The sequence below is a fragment of the Nerophis lumbriciformis genome, linkage group LG05 (genome assembly GCF_033978685.3).
Source record: "Nerophis lumbriciformis linkage group LG05, RoL_Nlum_v2.1, whole genome shotgun sequence".
In the NCBI taxonomy this organism is placed as follows: domain Eukaryota; kingdom Metazoa; phylum Chordata; class Actinopteri; order Syngnathiformes; family Syngnathidae; genus Nerophis; species Nerophis lumbriciformis.
Window position 1 is genome coordinate 6,345,001 of NC_084552.2, and position 24,261 is coordinate 6,369,261.

At 36.7% G+C, this 24,261-nt stretch overlaps 1 protein-coding gene across 2 annotated transcripts in view; it reads right to left on the reverse strand.

The window, feature by feature from the left end:
* The window catches only part of slc13a4 (solute carrier family 13 member 4), a 111,193-nt gene that overhangs the window by 7,716 nt on the left and 79,216 nt on the right, over nt 1-24,261 (reverse strand). For both annotated transcript variants that reach the window (XM_061961369.2, XM_061961367.2), the window contains 6 exons: nt 17,140-17,241; nt 11,577-11,678; nt 11,370-11,479; nt 11,201-11,316; nt 10,975-11,136; nt 4,070-4,207 (listed from right to left, as the gene is read on the reverse strand). In XM_061961369.2, coding sequence (XP_061817353.1) covers nt 4,070-4,207; nt 10,975-11,136; nt 11,201-11,316; nt 11,370-11,479; nt 11,577-11,678; nt 17,140-17,241 — 730 coding nt within the window. The remainder of the gene's footprint in view (nt 1-4,069; nt 4,208-10,974; nt 11,137-11,200; nt 11,317-11,369; nt 11,480-11,576; nt 11,679-17,139; nt 17,242-24,261) is intronic.

Sequence of the window (24,261 nt, forward strand, 5' to 3'; positions counted from 1 at the left end):
ATACACTGTATATATATATATATATATATATATATATATATATATATACTGTATATATACGTGTGTATATATATATATATATATATATATATATATATGTGTGTATATATATATATATATATATATATATATATATATATATATATATATATATATACACACATTGATATTTTATTTGTATATACGTACATTTATACATGCATATATACATATGTATGTATATATACATATTAACATACATATGTATATATACACATGTATACACATTGATATATGTATATATACACACATTTATACATTGTTATATATATATACAAACCCCAAAAGCAGTGAAGTTGTCATGTTGTGTAAATGGTAAATAAAAAGAGAATACAACAAATCCTTTTCAACTTATATTCAATTGAATAGACTGCAAAGACAAGATATTTCATGTTCACACTGAGAAACTTTCTTATTTCTTGCAAATATTCGCTCATTTGGAATTTGATGCCTGCAACATGTTTGAAAAAAAGCTGGCACAAGTGGCAAAAAAGAGTGAGAAAGTTAAGGAATGCTCATCAAAGACTTATTTGGAACATCCCACAGGTGAACAGGTTAATTGGGAACAGGTGGGTGCCATGATTGGGTATAAAAGCAGCTTCCATGAAATGCTCAGTCATTCACAAACAAGGACGGGGCGAGGGTCACCACTTTGTCAACAAATGCCTGAGCAAATTGTTTAAGAACAACATTTCTCAACCAAGGAATTTAGGTCCGTAATATCATCGAAAGGTTCAGAGAATGTGGAGAAATCACTGCACGTAAGCCATGATATTACGCACCTCGGATCCCTCAGGCGCTACTGCATCAAAAAGCCACATCAGTGTGTAAAGGATATCATCACATGGGCTCAGGAACACTTCAGAAAACCACTGTCAGTAACTACAGTTGGTCACTACATCTGTAAGTGTAAGTTAAAACTCTACTATGCAAAGGCAGCATGTGTGATGGTATGGGGGTGTATTAGTGACCAAGACATGGGTAACTTACACATCTGTGAAGGCACCATTAATGCTGAAAGGTACATACAGCTTTTGGAGCAACATATGTTGCCATCCGGCTTATTAGTGATTCCCAGAGCCCAAAAAAAGTCTGCGGGCTATAGAGCGTTTTCTATTCGGGCTCCAGTACTATGGAATGCCCTCCCGGTAACAATTAGAGATGCTACCTCAGTAGAAGCATTTAAGTCCCATCTTAAAACTCATTTGTATACTCTAGCCTTTAAATAGCCCCCCTGTTAGACCAGTTGATCTGCCGTTTCTTTTCTTTTCTCCTCTGCTCCCCTTTTCCTTGAGGGGGGGGGGGGCACAGGTCCGGTGGCCATGGATGAAGTGCTGGCTGTCCAGAGTCGGGACCCGGGGTGGACCGCTCGCCTGTGCATCGGCAGGGAACATCTCTGCGCTGCTGACCCGTCTCCGCTCGGGATGGTGTCCTGCTGGCCCCACTATGGACTGGACTCTTACTATTATGTTGGATCCACTATGGACTGGACTCTCACAATATTATGTCAGACCCACTCGACATCCATTGCTTTCGGTCTCCCCTAGAGGGGGGGGGGTTACCCACATATGCGGTCCTCTCCAAGGTTTCTCATAGTCATTCACATCGACGTCCCACTGGGGTGAGTTTTTCCTTGCCCGTATGTGGGCTTTGTACCGAGGATGTCGTTGTGGCTTGTGCAGCCCTTTGAGACACTTGTGATTTAGGGCTATATAAATAAAGATTGATTGATTGATTGATTGATCCAAGCAACGTTACCATGGACGCCCCTGCTTATTCCAGCAAGACAATGCCAAGCCAGGTGTTGCAACAGCGTGGCTTCATAGTACCGTATTTTCCGCACTATAAGGCGCACCTAAAAACCACAAATTTTCTCAAAAGCTGACAGTGCGCCTTATAACCCGGTGCGCTTTATATATGGATTAATATTACGATTCATTTTCATAAAGTTTCGATCTCGCAACTTCGGTAAACAGCCGCCATCTTTTTTCCCGGTAGAACAGGAAGCGCTTCTTCTTCTACGCAAGCAACCGCCAAGGTAAGCACCCGCCCCCATAGAACAGGAAGCGCTTCTTCTTCTACTGTAAGCTACCACCCGCCCCCGGAAGAAAAAGAAGCGTGCGGATATTTCGTTTCATTTCCTTTGTGTGTTTACATCTGTAAAGACCAGACTACAAAATGGCTCCTACGGGAGCACGTACGGTGAATATTCGCACCACAGGGAATGAGAAGTCGTCCTTCACTGTGGTTCTAGCTTGCCATGCTAATGGCCAGAAACTTCCTCCCATGGTGATATTCAAAAGGAAGACCTTGCCAAAAGAGACCTTTCCAGCCGGCGTCATCATAAAAGCTAACTCGAAGGGATGGATGGATGAAGAAAAGATGAGCGAGTGGTTAAGGGAAGTTTACGCGAAGAGGCCGGGTGGCTTTTTTCACACAGCTCCGTCCATGTTGATATACGACTCCATGCGCGCCCACATCACAGATGGTGTCAAAAAACAAGTGAAGCACACAAATACAACACTCGGCGTCATTCCGGGTGGATTAACCAAAGAACTCCAACCGCTGGATATTGGTGTCAACAGGGCATTCAAATCACGACTGCGAACGGCGTGGGAACAATGGATGACCGAAGGCGAACACACCTTCACTAAGACAGGGAGACAGCGCCGGACGACATACGCCAACATCTGCCAGTGGATTGTAAATGCCTGGGCAGATATTTCGGTCACAACTGTGGTCCGAGCTTTCCGGAAGGCAGGATTCACAGAACTACTGGACAACAACAGCGACACTGACTCCGATGACTTCGACGAGACGGAACCGGCCATTTTGGATCCCACGCTTGCGCAACTTTTCAATTCGGACACCGAAGACGAAGAATTCGAAGGATTTACGAATGAAGAATAACTTCAGAAAGTGAGTGCTATGTTTATTTTGTGTGTTGTGACATTAACGTTCGAGCAACATTATGTTGCTATTGCTCTACACCATTTTGAATTTTACTATGTTTGTGATTGCACATTTGCGTACATTTTGGGACAGAGTTGTTAGAACGCTGGTTTTCAATATATTATTAAAGTTTGACTGAACTATCTGACTGTTTTTTTGACATTCCCTTTAGCGCAGCGTAGGCGCGGCTTATAATCCGGGGCGGCTTATTGGTGGACAAAGTTATGAAATATGTAATTCATTGAAGGTGCGGCTAATAATCCGGTGCGCCTTATAGTGCGGAAAATACGGTAAAAGAGTGCAAGTACTAGACTGGCCTGCCTGTAGTGAAAATGTCTGGTGCAATATGAAGGCTAAAATATGAGAAGGGAGACTGTTGAACAACTTAAGCTGTACATCAAGCAAGAATGGGAAAGAATTCCACTTCAAAAATGTGTCTCCTCAGTTCCCAAACCTTTACTGAGTGTTGTTAAAAGGAAAGGCCATGTAACACACTGGTAAAAATGCCTTTTTTTGCAATGTGTTGCTGCCATTCAATTCTAAGTTCATGATTATTTGCAAGAAATAAGAAAGTTTCTCAGTGTGAACATGAAATATCTTGTCTTTGCGGTCTATTCAATTGGATATAAGTTGAAAAGGATTTGTTGTATTCTCTTTTTATTGACCATTCAAACAACGTGACCACTTCACTGCTTTGGGCTTTTGTATAAAAATACACTATGATATATATTTTTAATCATATTATTCACATTTTGGAATTTGGATGAATCCTGATTGTTTACAGGTTTTTATATAAGCATGCATAGTTCAAAATTTGCTGAAGAAAAGAGTCCAGTATTTGGACACAAATGCAATGTTGTCATCTAGGAATCTTTTGAAATGTTTTCCTTGAATTTATTTGCACAAACAATTAGTTGTGCCTAAAGTTCTTTCATGTTGGAGTGAAGTGTGGCAGCTGTAAAAAGCAAGATACTGTAGTAGTCATGTGTGGTGTGTGTGTGTGTGTGTGGTGTGGGGGTTGGCCAAGACAAGGGGGCTTACATAAGATGCTGCAGGTGCAAGAGAGCGCGTGTCGTACCATGTCGCTGATCTGCAGGTGTCCGTAGCTGAAGACGATGGCGTTAGGGGGGTTCCCCACTGGAAGCATGACCCCGAATGACACGCACATAGTGGAGGGGATCAAAGTGTGGAGGGGGTTGATGTGCAGGGTCTCGGACTGTGGATAGTGGAAAACATGCAGTGAGAACTAGGGAACGTTCAGTATACTCAAGGGAGCTGCATGTCCCCCTTCTACTTTCTCATGCACTCTGAATCATTATTCAAGTTCAACTTAAATGCAGTATTTCAATGACACTACCGTATGCTGCAATAGAGCAAACCTTTTCCCACTGAGGGCCACATTAAAAAATCAGAGCATGCGGGGGGCAATTTTGATATTTTCTCTTCTCTATCTGTCTATATAAAGTTGTTTTTTTAATGTCTTATTTCCTTTTTTTTTTTAAACAGTTTTTTGGGGGCAAATAAAACATATGTAATATTTCCCACCCAAAAAAATGTAAAATGGAATATTTAATGTGAAGTAATTGTAGCCTTCAATAGATCAATAATTCATAACAACATTGATTTAATTTCATAATTATTTTTTGAGCAATGACTGTTTAAAAAAATAACAACTCTAAAACTCTTGAGGATCCAAAAGTGTCCCACTCATAAAAGAATTAAAAATAAAACATACTTATTTTTTTGTTTTTTTACTTTCAACACCTAAATCTCTACATCAACTTCATATGCATTCTTCAATTATACGTTTTTATTATTTTTTTAATGTTGTTTTCTTGTTTTTTTTATGCCTTTTTTGTCTTGGTTTTTTTATGGCAAACACACAAAATATGTAAAATGTTCCGCCAAAATTGAACAAAGTGGAATATTTGACATGAAATACAGTAATTGGATCCTTCAACAGGTCAATAATTCATAACAACACTGATTTTAATTCATTATTATTTTTTGAACAATGACAGTTTAAAAAAATAACAACTCTAAAACTCTCGAGGATCCAAAAGTGTCCCACTCATAAAAGAATTAAAAATAAAACATACTTATTTTTTTTGTTTTTTACTTTCAACACCTAAATCTCTACATCAACTTCATATGCATTCTTCAATTATACGTTTTTATTATTTTTTTAATGTTGTTTTCTTGTTTTTTTTAATGCCTTTTTTGTCATTACAAACTTAGTTTTTTTATGGCAAACACACAAAATATGTAAAATGTTCCGCCAAAATTGAACAAAGTGGAATATTTGACATGAAATACAGTAATTGGATCCTTCAACAGGTCAATAATTCATAACAACACTGCTTTTAATTCATTATTATTTTTTGAACAATGACAGTTTAAAAAAATAACAACTCTAAAACTCTCGAGGATCCAAAAGTGTCCCACTCATAAAAGAATTAAAAATAAAACATACTTATTTTTTTTGTTTTTTACTTTCAACACCTAAATCTCTACATCAACTTCATATGCATTCTTCAATTATACGTTTTTATTATTTTTTTAATGTTGTTTTCTTGTTTTTTTTTATGCCTTTTTTGTCATTACAAACTTAGTTTTTTTATGGCAAACACACAAAATATGTAAAATGTTCCGCCAAAATTGAACAAAGTGGAATATTTGACATGAAATACAGTAATTGGATCCTTCAACAGGTCAATAATTCATAACAACACTGATTTTAATTCATTATTATTTTTGGAACAATGACAGTTAAAAAACAACAACTCTCAAACTCTTGGGGATCCAAAAGTGTCCCACTCATAAAAGAATTAAAAATAAAACATACTTATTTTTTTTGTTTTTTACTTTCAACACCTAAATCTCTACATCAACTTCATATGCATTCTTCAATTATACGTTTTTATTATTTTTTTAATGTTGTTTTCTTGTTTTTTTTTATGCCTTTTTTGTCATTACAAACTTAGTTTTTTTATGGCAAACACACAAAATATGTAAAATGTTCCGCCAAAATTGAACAAAGTGGAATATTTGACATGAAATACAGTAATTGGATCCTTCAACAGGTCAATAATTCATAACAACACTGATTTTAATTCATTATTATTTTTTGAACAATGACAGTTTAAAAAAATAACAACTCTAAAACTCTCGAGGATCCAAAAGTGTCCCACTCATAAAAGAATTAAAAATAAAACATACTTATTTTTTTTGTTTTTTACTTTCAACACCTAAATCTCTACATCAACTTCATATGCATTCTTCAATTATACGTTTTTATTATTTTTTTAATGTTGTTTTCTTGGTTTTTTTATGCCTTTTTTGTCTTGGTTTTTTTATGGCAAACACACAAAATATGTAAAATGTTCCGCCAAAATTGAACAAAGTGGAATATTTGACATGAAATACAGTAATTGGATCCTTCAACAGGTCAATAATTCATAACAACACTGATTTTAATTCATTATTATTTTTTGAACAATGACAGTTAAAAAACAACAACTCTCAAACTCTTGGGGATCCAAAAGTGTCCCACTCATAAAAGAATTAAAAATAAAACATACTTATTTTTTTTGTTTTTTACTTTCAACACCTAAATCTCTACATCAACTTCATATGCATTCTTCAATTATACGTTTTTATTATTTTTTTAATGTTGTTTTCTTGTTTTTTTTTATGCCTTTTTTGTCATTACAAACTTAGTTTTTTTATGGCAAACACACAAAATATGTAAAATGTTCCGCCAAAATTGAACAAAGTGGAATATTTGACATGAAGTACAGTAATTGGATCCTTCAACAGGTCAATAATTCATAACAACACTGATTTTAATTCATTATTATTTTTTGAACAATGACAGTTTAAAAAAATAACAACTCTAAAACTCTTGAGGATCCAAAAGTGTCCCACTCATAAAAGAATTAAAAATAAAACATACTTATTTTTTTGTTTTTTACTTTCAACACCTAAATCTCTACATCAACTTCATATGCATTCTTCAATTATACGTTTTTATTATTTTTTTAATGTTGTTTTCTTGTTTTTTTTTATGCCTTTTTTGTCATTACAAACTTAGTTTTTTTATGGCAAACACACAAAATATGTAAAATGTTCCGCCAAAATTGAACAAAGTGGAATATTTGACATGAAATACAGTAATTGGATCCTTCAACAGGTCAATAATTCATAACAACACTGATTTTAATTCATTATTATTTTTTGAACAATGACAGTTTAAAAAAATAACAACTCTAAAACTCTCGAGGATCCAAAAGTGTCCCACTCATAAAAGAATTAAAAATAAAACATACTTATTTTTTTTGTTTTTTACTTTCAACACCTAAATCTCTACATCAACTTCATATGCATTCTTCAATTATACGTTTTTATTATTTTTTTAATGTTGTTTTCTTGTTTTTTTTATGCCTTTTTTGTCTTGGTTTTTTTATGGCAAACACACAAAATATGTAAAATGTTCCGCCAAAATTGAACAAAGTGGAATATTTGACATGAAATACAGTAATTGGATCCTTCAACAGGTCAATAATTCATAACAACACTGATTTTAATTCATTATTATTTTTGGAACAATGACAGTTAAAAAACAACAACTCTCAAACTCTTGGGGATCCAAAAGGGTCCCACTCATAAAAGTGTTAAAAATATATCATATTTTAGTTTAGTTTTTTACTTTCAACGCTTAAGTTTCTGGATAAACCCCATATCTATTCATCAATTATATGCTTTAAAATTTTTTAAATTGTTTAATTCCCTTTTTGTCATAGAAAAGTTAGTTTTTTTTATGGCAAACACACAAAATACGTAATATTTTCCCCAAAATTTTAACAAAGTGGAATATTTGACATGGATCCTTGAATAGGTCGTTGATTCTCATAACATTGATTTTTAATTCACTATTATTTTTTGAGTACTGACGGTTAAAAAACAAAAAAACAACAACAACAAAAAACAAACTAAAACTCTTGGGGACCTAAAAGGGTCCCACTCATAAAAATGTTAAAAATAAGTCATATTTAATTATTAATTTTTTTGCAATTAACGTTTAAATCTTTAGATTAACTTCAGATCTATTCGTCAATTATACGTTTTAATTATTTTTGATGTTGTTTTTTTTGTTTTGTTGTATGCCCTTTTTGTTATTAAAAACAGTTTTTTTTATGGCAAACACACAAAATATGTCATATTTTCCCCCCAAAAATTAAAAAAGTGAAATATTTGACATGAAGTACAGTAATTGGATCCTTCAACAGGTCAATAATTCATAACAACACTGATTTTAATTCATTATTATTTTTTGAACAATGACAGTTAAAAAACAACAACTCTCAAACTCTTGGGGATCCAAAAGGGTCCCACTCATAAAAGTGTTAAAAATATATCATATTTTAGTTTAGTTTTTTACTTTCAACGCTTAAGTTTCTGGATAAACCCCATATCTATTCATCAATTATATGCTTTAAATTTTTTTTAAATTGTTTGATTCCCTTTTTGTCATAGAAAAGTTAGTTTTTTTTATGGCAAACACACAAAATACGTAATATTTTCCCCAAAATTTTAACAAAGTGGAATATTTGACATGGATCCTTGAATAGGTCGTTGATTCTCATAACATTGATTTTTAATTCACTATTATTTTTTGAGTACTGACGGTTAAAAAACCAAAAAACAACAACAACAAAAAACAAACTAAAACTCTTGGGGACCTAAAAGGGTCCCACTCATAAAAATGTTAAAAATAAGTCGTATTTAATTATTTATTTTTTTGCAATTAACGTTTAAATCTTTAGATTAACTTCAGATCTATTCGTCAATTATACGTTTTAATTATTTTTGATGGTTTTTTTTTTGTTTTGTTGTATGCCCTTTTTGTTATTAAAAACAGTTTTTTTTATGGCAAACACACAAAATATGTCATATTTTCCCCCCAAAAATTAAAAAAGTGAAATATTTGACATGAAATACAGTAATTGGATCCTTCAACAGGTCAATAATTCATAACAACACTGATTTTAATTCATTATTATTTTTTGAACAATGACAGTTAAAAAACAACAACTCTCAAACTCTTGGGGATCCAAAAGGGTCCCACTCATAAAAGTGTTAAAAATATATCATATTTTAGTTTAGTTTTTTACTTTCAACGCTTAAGTTTCTGGATAAACCCCATATCTATTCATCAATTATATGCTTTAAATTTTTTTAAATTGTTTGATTCCCTTTTTGTCATAGAAAAGTTAGTTTTTTTTATGGCAAACACACAAAATACGTAATATTTTCCCCAAAATTTTAACAAAGTGGAATATTTGACATGGATCCTTGAATAGGTCGTTGATTCTCATAACATTGATTTTTAATTCACTATTATTTTTTGAGTACTGACGGTTAAAAAACAAAAAAACAACAACAACAAAAAACAAACTAAAACTCTTGGGGACCTAAAAGGGTCCCACTCATAAAAATGTTAAAAATAAGTCATATTTAATTATTTATTTTTTTGCAATTAACGTTTAAATCTTTAGATTAACTTCAGATCTATTCGTCAATTATACGTTTTAATTATTTTTGATGTTTTTTTTGTTTTGTTGTATGCCCTTTTTGTTATTAAAAACAGTTTTTTTTTATGGCAAACACACAAAATATGTCATATTTTCCCCCCAAAAATTAAAAAAGTGAAATATTTGACATGAAGTACAGTAATTGGATCCTTCAACAGGTCAATAATTCATAACAACACTGATTTTAATTCATTATTATTTTTTGAACAATGACAGTTAAAAAACAACAACTCTCAAACTCTTGGGGATCCAAAAGGGTCCCACTCATAAAAGTGTTAAAAATATATCATATTTTAGTTTAGTTTTTTTACTTTCAACGCTTAAGTTTCTGGATAAACCCCATATCTATTCATCAATTATATGCTTTAAATTTTTTTAAATTGTTTGATTCCCTTTTTGTCATAGAAAAGTTAGTTTTTTTTATGGCAAACACACAAAATACGTAATATTTTCCCCAAAATTTTAACAAAGTGGAATATTTGACATGGATCCTTGAATAGGTCGTTGATTCTCATAACAAAAAATTGAATGAATGAAAAACCGTATTTTTTATCACTGCAACCGTAACCCGGAATAGGTTGATGAAAACCGTACTAATTACGGGAAAACCGGAGTAGTTGGCAGGTATGAATATTTTTCCCCCAAATGTAAAATAGTGGAATATTTGACATGAAGTACAGTAATTGGATCCTTCAATAGAGCAATAATTCATAACAACATTGATTTTAGTTCATTATTATTTTTTCACCTGTTTGCTCTTTTATTCTATTATTATAGTAGAAGCATTTAAGTCCCATCTTAAAACTCATTTGTATACTCTAGCCTTTAAATAGCCCCCCTGTTGGACCAGTTGATCTGCCGTTTCTTTTCTTTTCTCCTCTGCTCCCCTTTTCCTTGAGGGGGGGGGGGGGCACAGGTCCGGTGGCCATGGATGAAGTGCTGGCTGTCCAGAGTCGGGACCCGGGGTGGACCGCTCGCCTGTGCATCGGCAGGGAACATCTCTACGCTGCTGACCCGTCTCCGCTCGGGATGGTGTCCTGCTGGCCCCACTATGGACTGGACTCTTACTATTATGTTGGATCCACTATGGACTGGACTCTCTCAATATTATGTCAGACCCACTCGACACCCATTGCTTTCGGTCTCCCCTAGAGGGGGGGGGGGGGTTACCCACATATGCGGTCCTCTCCAAGGTTTCTCATAGTCATTCACATCGACGTCCCACTGGGGTGAGTTTTTCCTTGCCCGTATGTGGGCTTTGTACCGAGGATGTCGTTGTGGCTTGTGCAGCCCTTTGAGACACTTGTGATTTAGGGCTATATAAATAAAGATTGATTGATTGATTGATTTGATGTTAGTTGTTTTGGTAATGGTATTTTTAGACACAAACCAGCGCAGACAGGATGGGCAAGAAGACGGTTAGGGTCGCCGGGTTGGACGCAAACTCGGTGACCGCCGACACCAGCAGGCAGGCCAGCAGGGTGACGGCCCAGGGTGGGAGTCCGCTCATGGGCTCCAGCTGTCGGCCGATCCACACCGACAAGCCTGACACCTGCGCCAAAAATCCATTGAGTGTGAGGAAAAAGCCTTCTGATTGACTCCTGGGAATGTGATACCTTGCAGCCGGCAGCCAGGGCGTAGCCTCCGCCCACCAGGATGACGATCTCCCACGGCATCAGTCTCTGGAAGTCCTTCCAGGTGATCATGGGAGCCAGTGGATCCGACACTGTAACTGTGGGATGTGATTATTACACCTGCATGAGCTAGAAGGTGATGTGCTTCTACCAGGGTCTCTGGAGCTGGAGGAGGACGAGGAGAAGGGTCGCCTGGCAGGAATGAGGAAGAGCAGGAAGCCCAGGAGGACGGACACAGTTGCATCAGTCCGGTAACCTTTTCTAAATTCACCGAGAAGACAATCAGCCATTTGTTTTGTGGGTCTGTGGAAAAAGTGCTGCTGGGAACAACAGCGCATGTTGTCTTGTGTGTACTTGCTTCTCAAAAAGAGACGTCCAGCCGGGAACGAATCCCGGCTCTCTTGTGAACCACAGCAGAGTCATCAGGATGAAGAAAACCCCGGTGACCACCTCTGGGTAACTGCCAAACACACACATGATGTCTTATAGTTATATCTTCGCCATCCATCCATCCATCCATTTTCTACCGCTTATTCCCTTTTGGGATCGCGGGGGGCGCTGGAGCCTATCTCAGCTACAATCGGGCGGAAGGCGGGGTACACCCTGGACAAGTCGCCACCTCATCGCAGGGCCAACACAGATAGACAGACAACATTCACACTCACATCCACACACTAGGGCCAATTTAGTGTTGCCAATCAACCTATCCCCATAAATGCTAATACATTATTTATTTCAATGTGCTCATTGGGATAAACAGCTGTGACTGATGTAGTTGCATACCTGCCAACTACTCCGGTTTTCCCGTAATTCGTACGGTTTTCATCAACCTATTCCGGGTTACGGTTGCAGTGATAAAAAATACGGTTTTTCATTAATTAAAAAAAATATTTTTTTTTAAATGCGCGAGGCTATTTATAGGCATAGGCCGTATTAGGCAAATGCTAAGGGCGCCGTCCATCAGGGGGCGCCACGCCAGTGCCACAAATGTTGGAGAAAAAAAAAAAAAAAAAAGTTGGTACTATTATTTCTAAATACAAAAAATAATCCCACGTTAATTAAAATGCAAAGTAAAGCCTATTTAATAGAAATATTATTTGTTACAACATTACGCCCCCTCCCCCCCCGCACGGTGCGCCCCCTCCCTTCCCGTATCATGACTCTTTTTGGACGTCACCACATCAAAAAATCAACACAAGATGTCAAAACGGCCAAAACTGTCAGGTGCCCAGGGAAGAAAAAAAGAGAAAAGAAGAGGAGGAGAAACGAGAAAAGACAAGAGGTAGCAGGTAGGTAACGTTAGCCTACATGAAATTATTTGTCTCTTACAGAATGTGATAGTAACCTGGCTTTTTAGCATTAAGCTAATGTTACATGATTCGGCAATTGCTAATCAATAAATAGCTACCGTATTTTCCGCACTATAAGGCGCACCGGATTATTAGCCGCACCTTCAATGAATTACATATTTCATAACTTTGTCCACCAATAAGCCGCCCCGGATTATAAGCCGCGCCTACGCTGCGCTAAAGGGAATGTCAAAAAAACAGTCAGATAGTTCAGTCAAACTTTAATAATATATTGAAAACCAGCGTTCTAACAACTCTGTCCCAAAATGTACGCAAATGTGCAATCACAAACATAGTAAAATTCAAAATGGTGTAGAGCAATAGCAACATAATGTTGCTCGAACGTTAATGTCACAACACACAAAATAAACATAGCGCTCACCTTCTGAAGTTATTCTTCATTCGTAAATCCTTCGAATTCTTCGTCTTCGGTGTCCGAATTGAAAAGTTGCGCAAGCGTGGGATCCAAAAATGGCCGGCTCCGTCTCGTCGAAGTCATCGGATTCAGTGTCGCTGTTGTTGTGCAGCAGTTCTGTGAATCCTGCCTTCCGGAAAGCTCGGACCACAGTTGTGACCGAAATATCTGCCCAGGCATTTACGATCCACTGGCAAATGTTGGCGTATGTCGTCCGGCGCTGTCTGCCCGTCTTAGTGAAGATGTGTTCGCCTTCGGAGCTGTGTGAAAAAAGCCACCCGGCCTCTTCGCGTAAACTTCCCTTAACCACTCGCTCATCTTTTCTTCATCCATCCATCCCTTCGAGTTAGCTTTTATGATGACGCCGGCTGGAAAGGTCTCTTTTGGCAAGGTCTTCCTTTTGAATATCACCATGGGTGGAAGTTAGCATGGCAAGCTAGAACCACAGTGAAGGATGACTTCTCATTCCCTGTGGTGCGAATATTCACCGTACGTGCTCCCGTTCCACAGTGCGGTTCACAGGAATATCAGTTGCTGTGAAATACGGTAGTAATCCGTGTGCGGATGGAGAGATTGCGTCTTTTTATGAACCGGATCCTTGTCGCTTAGTAGGAGCCATTTTGTGGTCTTTACAGATGTAAACAGGAAATGAAACGTACGGTGATATCCGCGCGTTTTTTCTTCTTCTTCCGGGGGCGGGTGGTTGCTTACAGTAGAAGAAGAAGCGCTTCCTGTTCTATGGGGGCGGGTGCTTTCCTTGGCGGTTGCTTGCGTAGAAGAAGAAGCGCTTCCTGTTCTACCGGGAAAAAAGATGGCGGCTGTTTACCGAAGTTGCGAGATCGAAACTTTATGAAAATGAATCGTAATAAAGCGCACCGGGTTATAAGGCGCACTGTCAGCTTTTGAGAAAAATTGTGGTTTTTAGGTGCGCCTTATAGTGCGGAAAATACGGTAGTTCTGTTTTAACGTCGGGTTAATATTGTGGAGGGGGCTAAATTGTTATGGAAAATAATAATGTAACGTTAGGTAATTACAGTACTCCCCTCCCTTACATTCCTTTTGGGACATTTGTATTAGATCTTTTAAGCAGGTGTTTTTTGTTTCCATTGTTATTGCCTTCTGGTTAGCTAATGTTTGCCCTGCAGGTAATAGTCACTTTTCCACCCCTTTATATATTAGGTATAGTTGTAAGTAAAAAAAAAGAAGGTCAAAGACAAAGCTATTCGGGTTCTTGTGAGTATATACACTTCACTGCTGATGTGGGGGGGCGCCACCTAAAATCTTGCCTAGGGCGCCAGATTGGTTAGGGCCGGGCCTGGTAAATGGGTTATACATGTATAGCGCTTTTCTACCTTCAAGGTACTCAAAGCGCTTTGACACTATTTCATACCTGCCAACTACTCCGGTTTTCCCGTAATTCGTACGGTTTTCATCAACCTATTCCGGGTTACGGTTGCAGTGATAAAAAATACGGTTTTTCATTAATTAAAAACAATTTAAAAAAAAAAAGTTTTATTCACGAAATCGCGTAACAACAACGACAATCGACACTGCTTCCCGTAACTTCCTATCGAGCCATTCCGAATGCTATGTGCGAGGCTATTTGTAGCACCGCTGCCAAGCACGAGGCACCAGTTGCCATTGTTTCCAAACGAGCGAACGATCATGGAATCAGCCGGAGAAAAATCGCAAACGAGTCTTAAACCGAAAAGAAAACTGCAGTCATTCCGTGAAGAATATTCAAAAGCCTATCCGGGAATAATTATCCGTTCCAAAAAGGGTGAAAACTACGCGAATTGCACCTTGTGCAGACAAGATTTTTCGATCGGACACGGAGGAATTAGCGATGTAAAAGACCACGTTGGGACAAAAAAAACACAAGTCTAATGCCGTTGCTAGCGATACAAGTGGAAAACTTTCAACGTTTTTCGGATTTTAGCCACAAAAAGGTAATGACACCAATGTTATCTATTGGAATTGTTTAGTACTGTTATACTGTTAAAAGTGTTTATACTATTTATGCTTTCAAGTCCAAGTTGAAGAAATCTTGTTAAATGTTGACAGCATAACTACCAAAATACAGAAGTAGGTCCTTAATATTTTTGCAGTGCTATTTCTGTTGAAAAGTTCAAATGATTACATTAGAAATGTGATGAGCCACTTTTCAAGTGTCTGATGGCTTCAATTAATTTTCATGAATTTTTCATATTTTGAATTCTTTTGAAAGGCTTACAAAAAAACTACATTTGAATTGTAATTCCATGCTATTGACAGGACTATTAATTTTAATGAAATTAGCTTACCATGTTTACAGTATGATAATTGTGATAGAAATGTGAATTTTAGGCACAGAATATTTTTTACAATTGAACAAGGCAGTAGATTATTTTTTTTTTAATGGAATTGTTTAGTACTGTTTTACCATTTGTTTACTGTAAAAAGTGTTTGTACTTTCAATGAACAAATTGAAGTCTTGTGAAAGGTTGACAGGATAACTGGCATTAACTGTCAAAATAATTTCAAACTATTGAAGTTATCTTACAGAATAAACATGTCAATCAACCCATATGATTTTTGCTGTAATATTTTTGTTTTGAAAAGTCACTGTGACTGATAGAAAAGTGATGGTTTTAGCAACATTTTAACCTGTCTGAATGCTAATAATCATTTTGCGTCGGGGGGCGAAGCCTGAACCCCCCACCAGGACTTTGTCCTGGACCTATTGGGGCCTGTGGCCCCTGGACCCTGGCTACTAGGTTTTTCTGATTTCAAAAGTTGGCAGGTATGTAGTTGGCATTGTATCCACAATACGGAACATTTCCCAGAAAATAACCACATGATTTCTCCAATGTGGTACAAATAAAAGTCTATCCCTTCCTATTCCCTATTCACTGGGGATGTAAATCTTCACAATAAAGTGGAGACGTGTGACAGTATCCAACTACCTGCTCAGTGGCCTAGTGGTTAGAGTGTCCGCCCTGAGATCGGTAGGTTGTGAGTTCAAACCCCGGCCGAGTCATACCAAAGACTATAAAAATGGGAGCCATTACGTCCCTGCTTGGCACTCAGCATCAAGGGTTGGATTTGGGGGTTAAATCACCAAAAATGATTCCCGGGCGTGGCCACCACTACTGCCCACTGCTCTCCTCATTTACCAGGGGGTGAACAAGGGGATGGTCGAATGCAGAGGACAAATTTCACCACACCTAGTGTGTGTGTGACTATCATTGCTACTTTAACATAACTTTAACTTAAACTAAAACTTGGTGAGTGTAGGTTTTTTTCTGGCAATATATATATATATATATATATATATATATATATATATATATATATATATATATATATATATATATATATATATATATATATATATATATATATATATATATATATATACACACACACGTTTAAATTCAAAATTAATACTGGATTCAAACCAATTCTTGCAATATGCTATTTGGTATAATAATTCAAATTACATTTTTCCAAAACAGGTTACAGGTTTGAAAAGCTCCATCTAGTTGCATGAAGAAGGCCTAAAACGTCTTTTAAAATGTGATTTTTATTTAAAAAATAAATAAAAATAATAATAATAATTTCAAGTAGGTGCATGCTAAGTAAGGGTGCACAAAAAATGGATTCACCTGTATTACACAATTCTTATTCATTCCAATTTTAAATTAATTTATAGTTTTCAAATATCGATTTAAAAAAATACATATATATATATATATATATATATATAAAAGACACTTTCCCCCATATTATATATATATTTATGTACTGTAACTATGAATGCAGCCGAGATAGGCTCCAGCAACCCCCGTGACCCCGAAAGGGACAAGCAGTAGGAAATGGATGGATGGATATATATATATATATATATATATATATATATATATATATATATATATATATATATATATATATATATATACATAAGAATACTTTTTTTAAGCCATCTGTTGGTAGGCCATCCCCATGCAACCAGAAATAGCTTTCTTTAACCTGTTTTGAAAAAGTTTCATTATTATTATACCAAATAATACATTGCAAGAATCGGTTTGAATCAAGAATCGATTCTGAATTGAAATGAAAGGAATCGGATGGAATGGTTAGATGTGCACCTGTATTACATACAGTAAGTACAATACCTGATGGGTCCCAGTTTTTCATATTCCTCCTGTATTCTCTTCTCTGACATCATCTCCCTCTTAGATTTGCGTTTCTTACTCAGTGAGCATGTTTCCTGGAAGCTGGACACACAATGATGACATCATTAGTCTATACGCACGCACGCACGCACGCACGCACGCACGCACGCACGCACGCACGCACGCACGCACGCACGCACGCACGCACGCACGCACGCACGCACGCACGCACGCACGCACGCACGCACGCACGCACGCACGCACGCACGCACGCACGCACGCACGCACGCACGCACGCACGCACGCACGCACGCACGCACGCACGCACGCACGCACGCACGCACGCACGCACGCACGCACACACACACACACACACACACACACACACACACACACACACACACACACACACACACACACACACACACACACACACACACACACACACACACACAGTTATGGGCAAGCTACTTGGAAAATGTAGTAAACTAAGCTACAAGATACTCTCTATAAATAAACCTAAGCTACAAGTTACTCTCCTATAAATGTAACTAAGCTACAAGTTACTCTCCATTAAATGTAGCATGTAGCTAAGCTACAAGTTACTCTCCATTAAATGTAACTAAGCTACAAGTTATTCTCCATTAAATGCAACTAAGCTACAAATTACTCTCCATTAAATGTAACTGAGCCACAGATTACTCTCTATTAAATGTAACTAAGCTACAAGTTACTCTCCATTAAATGTAGCATGTAGCTAAGCTACAAGTTACTCTCCATTAAATGTAACTAAGCTACAAGTTATTCTCCATTAAATGTAACTAAGCTACAAATTACTCTCCATTAAATGTAACTGAGCCACAGATTACTCTCTATTAAATGTAACTAAGCTACAAGTTACTCTCCATTAAATGTAGCATGTAGCTAAGCTACAAGTTACTCTCCATTAAATGTAACTAAGCTACAAGTTATTCTCCATTAAATGTAACTAAGCTACAAGTTACTCTCCATTAAATGCAACTAAGCTACAAATTTCTCTCCATTAAATGTAACTGAGCCACAGATTACTCTCTATTAAATGTAACTAAGCTACAAGTTACTCTCCATTAAATGTAGCATGTAGCTAAGCTACGAGTTACTCTCCATTAAATGTAACTAAGCTACAAGTTATTCTCCATTAAATGTAACTAAGCTACAAGTTACTCTCCATTAAATGCAACTAAGCTACAAATTACTCTCCATTAAATGTAACTGAGCCACAGATTACTCTCTATTAAATGTAACTAAGCTACAAGTTACTCTCCATTAAATGTAGCATGTAGCTAAGCTACAAGTTACTCTCCATTAAATGTAACTAAGCTACAAGTTATTCTCCATTAAATGTAACTAAGCTACAAGTTACTCTCCATTAAATGCAACTAAGCTACAAATTACTCTCCATTAAATGTAACTGAGCCACAAATTACTCTCTATTAAATGTAACTAAGCTACAAGTTACTCTCCATTAAATGTAGCATGTAGCTAAGTTACAAGTTACTCTCCATTAAATGTGACTAAGCTACAAGTTACTCTCCATTAAATGTAACTAAGCTACAAGTTACTCTCCATTAAATGCAACTAAGCTACAAATTACTCTCCATTAAATGTAACTGAGCCACAGATTACTCTCTATTAAATGTAACTAAGCTACAAGTTACTCTCCATTAAATGTAGCATGTTGCTAAGCTACAAGTTACTCTCCATTAAATGTAACTAAGCTACAAGTTATTCTCCATTAAATGTAACTAAGCTACAAGTTGCTCTCCATTAAATGCAACTAAGCTACAAATTACTCTCCATTAAATGTAACTGAGCCACAGATTACTCTCTATTAAATGTAACTAAGCTACAAGTTACTCTCCATTAAATGTAGCATGTAGCTAAGCTACAAGTTACTCTCCACTAAATGTAGCTAAGCTACAAGTTACTCTCCATTAAATGTAGCATGTAGCTAAGCTACAAGTTACTCTCCATTAAATGTAACTAAGCTACAAGTTATTCTCCATTAAATGTAACTAAGCTACAAGTTACTCTCCATTAAATGCAACTAAGCTACAAATTACTCTCCATTAAATGTAACTGAGCCACAGATTACTCTCTATTAAATGTAACTAAGCTACAAGTTACTCACCATTAAATGTAGCATGTAGCTAAGTTACAAGTTACTCTCCATTAAATGTGACTAAGCTACAAGTTACTCTCCATTAAATGTAACTAAGCTACAAGTTACTCTCCCTTAAATGTAACTAAGCTACAAGGTACTCTCCATTAAATATAACTAAGCTACAAGTTACTCTCCATTAAATGTAGCATGTAGCTAAGCTACAAGTTACTCTCCATTAAATGTGACTAAGCTACAAGTTACTCTCCATTAAATGTAACTAAGCTACAAGTTACTCTCCCTTAAATGTAACTAAGCTACAAGGTACTCTCCATTAAATGTAACTAAGCTACAATGTGATCTCCATTAAGTGTAACTAAGCTACAAATTACTCTCCATTAAATGCAACTAAGCTACAAGTTACTCTCCATCAAATGTAACTAAGCTACAAAGTACTCTCCATTAAATGTAGCTAAGCTACAAGTTACTCTCCATTAAATGTAGCTAAGCTACAAGTTACTCTCCATTAAATGTAGCTAAGCTACAAGTTACTCTCCATTGCATGTAACTAAGCTACAAATTACTCTCATTAAATGTAACTAAGCTAAAAGTTAGTCTCCATTAAATGTAACTAAGCTACAAGTTACTCTCCATTAAATGCAACTAAGCTACAAATTACTCTCCATTAAATGTAACTGAGCCACAAATTACTCTCTATTAAATGTAACTAAGCTACAAGTTACTCTCCATTAAATGTAGCATGTAGCTAAGTTACAAGTTACTCTCCATTAAATGTGACTAAGCTACAAGTTACTCTCCATTAAATGTAACTAAGCTACAAGTTACTCTCCCTTAAATGTAACTAAGCTACAAGGTACTCTCCATTAAATATAACTAAGCTACAAGTTACTCTCCATTAAATGTAGCATGTAGCTAAGTTACAAGTTACTCTCCATTAAATGTGACTAAGCTACAAGTTACTCTCCATTAAATGTAACTAAGCTACAAGTTACTCTCCCTTAAATGTGACTAAGCTACAAGGTACTCTCCATTAAATGTAACTAAGCTACAATGTGATCTCCATTAAGTGTAACTAAGCTACAAATTACTCTCCATTAAATGCAACTAAGCTACAAGTTACTCTCCATCAAATGTAACTAAGCTACAAAGTACTCTCCATTAAATGTAGCTAAGCTACAAGTTACTCTCCATTAAATGTAGCTAAGCTACAAGTTACTCTCCATTGCATGTAACTAAGCTACAAATTACTCTCATTAAATGTAACTAAGCTAAAAGTTAGTCTCCATTAAATGTAACTAAGCTACAAGTTACTCTCCATTAAATGCAACTAAGCTACAAATTACTCTCCATTAAATGTAACTGAGCCACAAATTACTCTCTATTAAATGTAACTAAGCTACAAGTTACTCTCCATTAAATGTAACTAAGCTACAAGTTATTCTCCATTAAATGTAACTAATCTACAAGTTACTCTCCATTAAATGCAACTAAGCTACAAATTACTCTCCATTAAATGTAGCTGAGCCACAAATTACTCTCTATTAAATGTAACTAAGCTACAAGTTACTCTCCATTAAATGTAGCATGTAGCTAAGTTACAAGTTACTCTCCATTAAATGTGACTAAGCTACAAGTTACTCTCCATTAAATGTAACTAAGCTACAAGTTACTCTCCCTTAAATGTAACTAAGCTACAAGGTACTCTCCATTAAATATAACTAAGCTACAAGTTACTCTCCATTAAATGTAGCATGTAGCTAAGTTACAAGTTACTCTCCATTAAATGTGACTAAGCTACAAGTTACTCTCCATTAAATGTAACTAAGCTACAAGTTACTCTCCCTTAAATGTAACTAAGCGACAAGGTACTCTCCATTAAATGTAACTAAGCTACAATGTGATCTCCATTAAGTGTAACTAAGCTACAAATTACTCTCCATTAAATGCAACTAAGCTACAAGTTACTCTCCATCAAATGTAACTAAGCTACAAAGTACTCTCCATTAAATGTAGCTAAGCTACAAGTTACTCTCCATTAAATGCAACTAAGCTACAAATTACTCTCCATTAAATGTAACTGAGCCACAAATTACTCTCTATTAAATGTAACTAAGCTACAAGTTACTCTCCATTAAATGTAACTAAGCTACAAGTTACTCTCCATTAAATGTAGCATGTAGCTAAGTTACAAGTTACTCTCCATTAAATGTGACTAAGCTACAAGTTACTCTCCCTTAAATGTAACTAAGCTACAAGGTACTCTCCATTAAATGTAACTAAGCTACAATGTGATCTCCATTAAGTGTAACTAAGCTACAAATTACTCTCCATTAAATGCAACTAAGCTACAAGTTACTCTCCATCAAATGTAACTAAGCTACAAAGTACTCTCCATTAAATGTAGCTAAGCTACAAGTTACTCTCCATTAAATGTAGCTAAGCTACAAGTTACTCTCCATTGCATGTAACTAAGCTACAAATTACTCTCATTAAATGTAACTAAGCTAAAAGTTAGTCTCCATTAAATGTAACTAAGCTACAAATTACTCTCCATTAAATGTAACTGAGCCACAAATTACTCTCTATTAAATGTAACTAAGCTACAAGTTACTCTCCATTAAATGTAGCATGTAGCTAAGTTACAAGTTACTCTCCATTAAATGTGACTAAGCTACAAGTTACTCTCCATTAAATGTAACTAAGCTACAAGTTACTCTCCCTTAAATGTAACTAAGCTACAAGGTACTCTCCATTAAATGTGACTAAGCTACAAGTTACTCTCCATTAAATGTAGCATGTAGCTAAGTTACAAGTTACTCTCCATTAAATGTGACTAAGCTACAAGTTACTCTCCATTAAATGTAACTAAGCTACAAGTTACTCTCCCTTAAATGTAACTAAGCGACAAGGTACTCTCCATTAAATGTAACTAAGCTACAATGTGATCTCCATTAAGTGTAACTAAGCTACAAATTACTCTCCATTAAATGCAGCTAAGCTACAAGTTACTCTCCATCAAATGTAACTAAGCTACAAAGTACTCTCCATTAAATGTAGCTAAGCTACAAGTTACTCTCCATTAAATGTAGCTAAGCTACAAGTTACTCTCCATTGCATGTAACTAAGCTACAAATTACTCTCATTAAATGTAACTAAGCTAAAAGTTAGTCTCCATTAAATGTCACTAAGCTACAAGTTGCTGTCCCTTAAATGTAGCTAAGCTATAAGTTACTCTCCATTGCATGTAACTAAGCTACAGGGGAAGCTATCTCCAAATAATTCTTACAAGCTACACGGCAAAAGTAGCTTACTATGTCAAAGCTACACACATATATATGTTGGTCGCTACATCTGTAAGTGCAAGTTAAAACTCTCCTATGCAAAGCGAAAACCGTTTATCAACAACACCTGCTATAAAGCGCTACTAGCCATCCATAACCCCAGGAATTAAGCAGTGGTGAAGCCGTTGGTTGAGGAAGGGGCAGGTGCGTGCATGTATGCCCAATTAACTTGGGTGTGATGTTGAAATGTTTTTGTGGACTGAGGCCGATCTCAAAGTCCGACACCAGGTGTTGTTGAGAAAAAGGAAGGTCAAAAGCGTCCATCGTTGAGGTGTCCTCGGGGGTGTTTTTCAGAACAGCCTGTTCCTGATAGCGTCAAGGCCATTCGAGGGAGTCAAATCGTAGATTAGGATGTTGTTTTCTTCGAGCAGTCAAAACAATGACTTGCCTGCTCTTTGTGTCCGTGCTGGTTTCTCTCAAATTCAATTCAATTCTCCTTCTCAGCAAACTTATCCATGATGTGATCCATTTTGCGATTCAGTTCAGAAATCGCCACAGTCTGTGGTCCCACAGCCCGGCCCAATCCTTCCATTGCGACGAACAGCCCTTGGGCTCTTTGAGTGGCTGCCATCGTCTTCCGAATTTGACGATACACCAGAGCAATGCCCAGCCCAATCAGCAGGTGCCTCGCAATCACGGTTGCAAATAGGTAGATGTCTTCCACGTCCTCGATGGAAAGGACTGGGAGGCACATGATTCTCCATTTATCCCAGGAGTCTCTCACGTACCCCGCAGCAATGGGTCCATCAGGGCAGCCAGGCTCCCCAGAACCTCTTTTCCTTGTTGAAAAGACTTTGTCAATTGCGTCGAGAGTCCAGCTGATCATATCCATGTTTGATGTTTAGATTTGAGGACAGCGCAAAGAAAGAGGCTTCCAAAAAGTTCAGCCAAGACAAAACGAAAAAAGCAAGCAGGGAAGGAGAGAGCGGAGAAAAATGCGACCGCCCTCACCAGAGGAAAGACTGTTAGAATTTTACTTCCTGGTTTCAAAGACCCGCCTTATCTTGCCTCTGATTGGCCAGTTCCTAATGTTTCACCCTAACCTTAGCCAATTGTGACTCATCATAGGAACACCAAGCAATCATCATGGATGTTCTCATTCATCCATCATAGGAACACCAACCAACCATCATGGATCTTCTCATTCATCCATCATAGGAACACCAACCAATCCTCATGGATGTTCTCATTCATCCATCATAGGAACAACAACCAACCATCATGGATGTTCTCCAAATGTATGGATGTTCTCAGTCATCCATCAAAGGAACACCAACCGATCATCATGGATGTTCTCCACATGTATGGATGTTCTCATTCATCCATCATAGTACACCAACCGATCATGGATTTTCTCCGTATGTATGGATGTTTTCAGTCATCCATCATAGGAACACCAACCAATCATCATGGATGTTGTCATTCATCCATCATAGGAACACCAACCAATCATCATGGATGTTCTACACATGAATTGATGTTCTCATTCATCCATCATAGGAACACCAACCAATCATCATGGATGTTCTCCACATGGATGTATGTTCTCAGTCATCCATCAAAGGAACACCAACCGATCATCATGGATGTTCTCAGTATGTATGGATGTTCTCAGTCATC